The 1743-nt window shown below is 34.4% G+C and overlaps 1 protein-coding gene across 1 annotated transcript; it reads left to right on the top strand.

Annotated features, from left to right (window-relative positions):
* Window positions 1-357: 357 nt before the first annotated feature.
* LOC145091465 (dehydrin family protein) lies at window positions 358-1360 on the top strand. The gene is made up of 2 exons (XM_079029199.1): window positions 358-776; window positions 1179-1360. Exon 1 carries the CDS (start codon window positions 431-433, stop codon window positions 737-739), a length of 309 nt encoding a protein of 102 aa, XP_078885325.1. The 5' UTR covers window positions 358-430; the 3' UTR covers window positions 740-776; window positions 1179-1360.
* Window positions 1361-1743: the final 383 nt, after the last annotated feature.

Consider the following 1743-nt stretch of genomic DNA (forward strand, 5'->3'; position numbering starts at 1 on the left):
CCAATGCATATGATTAAGTAAGAGTCGGTATTACCTAAAATAAAAGTTATTATAGGCAATCAAAAATGTATTTTTATTAAAATAGAGAATACTCTTTTTACAATAAGAGAACCTAGAAGTCTAGAACCAACTAAAAAACGTCGGGTTTCTTGAAGAAAAGATTAAAGACATATAAATGACATAAATAATCTTTTTGCTTGAATAAAAAATGAACCAATTAAAAACCAATGGATTTGTCGGTTTATCAAGTAATTGAAAACGGATAATGCTAAAATAAATGAAATCAGATATTTTTTCAAATTCACCCCCTCTCTACCTTACACTTGTAGTCTTGTATTTCCCTATAAAATGCACATCCCGTGGGAGTAATAGCTCAAACCATCTTCTTACACAAATCAAGTTAAATCAACTCCTGTGAAAAGCGATCAGAATGGCTGGAATCATGGGCAAGATCGGAGACGCACTCCACATCGGAGGCGATAAGAAGGACGAGAACAAGAAGCACGAGGGTGAATATTCGTCTGACCACAAGAAGCAGGAAGGCGACTATAAGTCTGACCACAAGCCGGAGAAAAAGGAAGGGATCGTTGATAAGATCAAGGACAAGATCACCGGAGATGGCGGAAGCAAGGTAGACAGCGGCGAAGGTCATGAGAAGAAGAAGAAGAAGGACAAGAAGAAGAAGAAGGAAGGCGACCACCACGACGGTGGCAGCAGCAGCAGCAGCGACAGCGATTAGATCACTATGATCGCTCATCCTCTTCGATCTCGAATCGGTATGCATATATATATTCAGATCTTTTAATTTTCCCTTACACATATTCACTTCTCATTCACATAATCTTACTTACACGAACGATCTGCATATTTTCGAATCAATTTTCAAACTCCGCCTATTTCTGCACAAAATTTGTACAATAAGCATTTAAAGTAACGATCTAAGATGTCATAGTCTCATAGATCGCTGGATCATATTTCGAATTTTCTGAAGATCGGTTAAACCTCATCGTTCATTTTAACATATTTCAACGGTTTATTTTTCGCATTTTAGCAGATCCGTTCATTATTTCGTAACAGATCTGTAAATTTAATGCTTGGAGATTTTTATAGCTGTACATGATTCATGAGATGGAGATTATAACTAATTAAATCGTTTTTTGTGTGATGTGTTTTTGCAGAGGAGGATGGAGTCATGTAGAAAGTGCTTTTTCTAGTGTGCTTTTTCGTTGTTGAAATAAAATGTAATAAAAATACTAGAATTAGAAAAAAAAAATTCAGTCCTTGGATTGTTGCTTGGTCTATGATCTATGGGTGTAATTGCTACTAAAAGATGGAATGAAGTTTTAACAGTTTGCGTTTACTTTATACATCTTTAATTGCCTTCGGAGGTTTCACTTGATACGAATATATTTATATTTTTAGAAAAATTAATTAATCAAATGATACGTTAGTAATAGACAAAAGTTAGTAATAGACAAAATTGTAAGAATGGTCCACGTCGAAAATTGCCATTTTGGGCTAAAATTACCGCTAAACATTTTTTGACTAGCATCTTTTCATTTTATTGCTTACAAAATTGCAAAAAAGGTCCCATGGTTTCTAATTTTATGTGGAAAGTCCAAATGTTTGAAAAGTTGCAGATTTGGTCCTTTTCAACTAGTTTTATTGTGTTTTTGGTCCCTCATCCGTTAAGTTTAACTGGTTGACTGTTAACTTTTTTAAAATAACAATTTTACTCTCATG

Source organism: Lactuca serriola, chromosome 1 (assembly GCF_051521515.1).
Source record: "Lactuca serriola cultivar US96UC23 chromosome 1, Lser_US96UC23_V15, whole genome shotgun sequence".
Taxonomy (NCBI): Eukaryota; Viridiplantae; Streptophyta; class Magnoliopsida; order Asterales; family Asteraceae; genus Lactuca; species Lactuca serriola.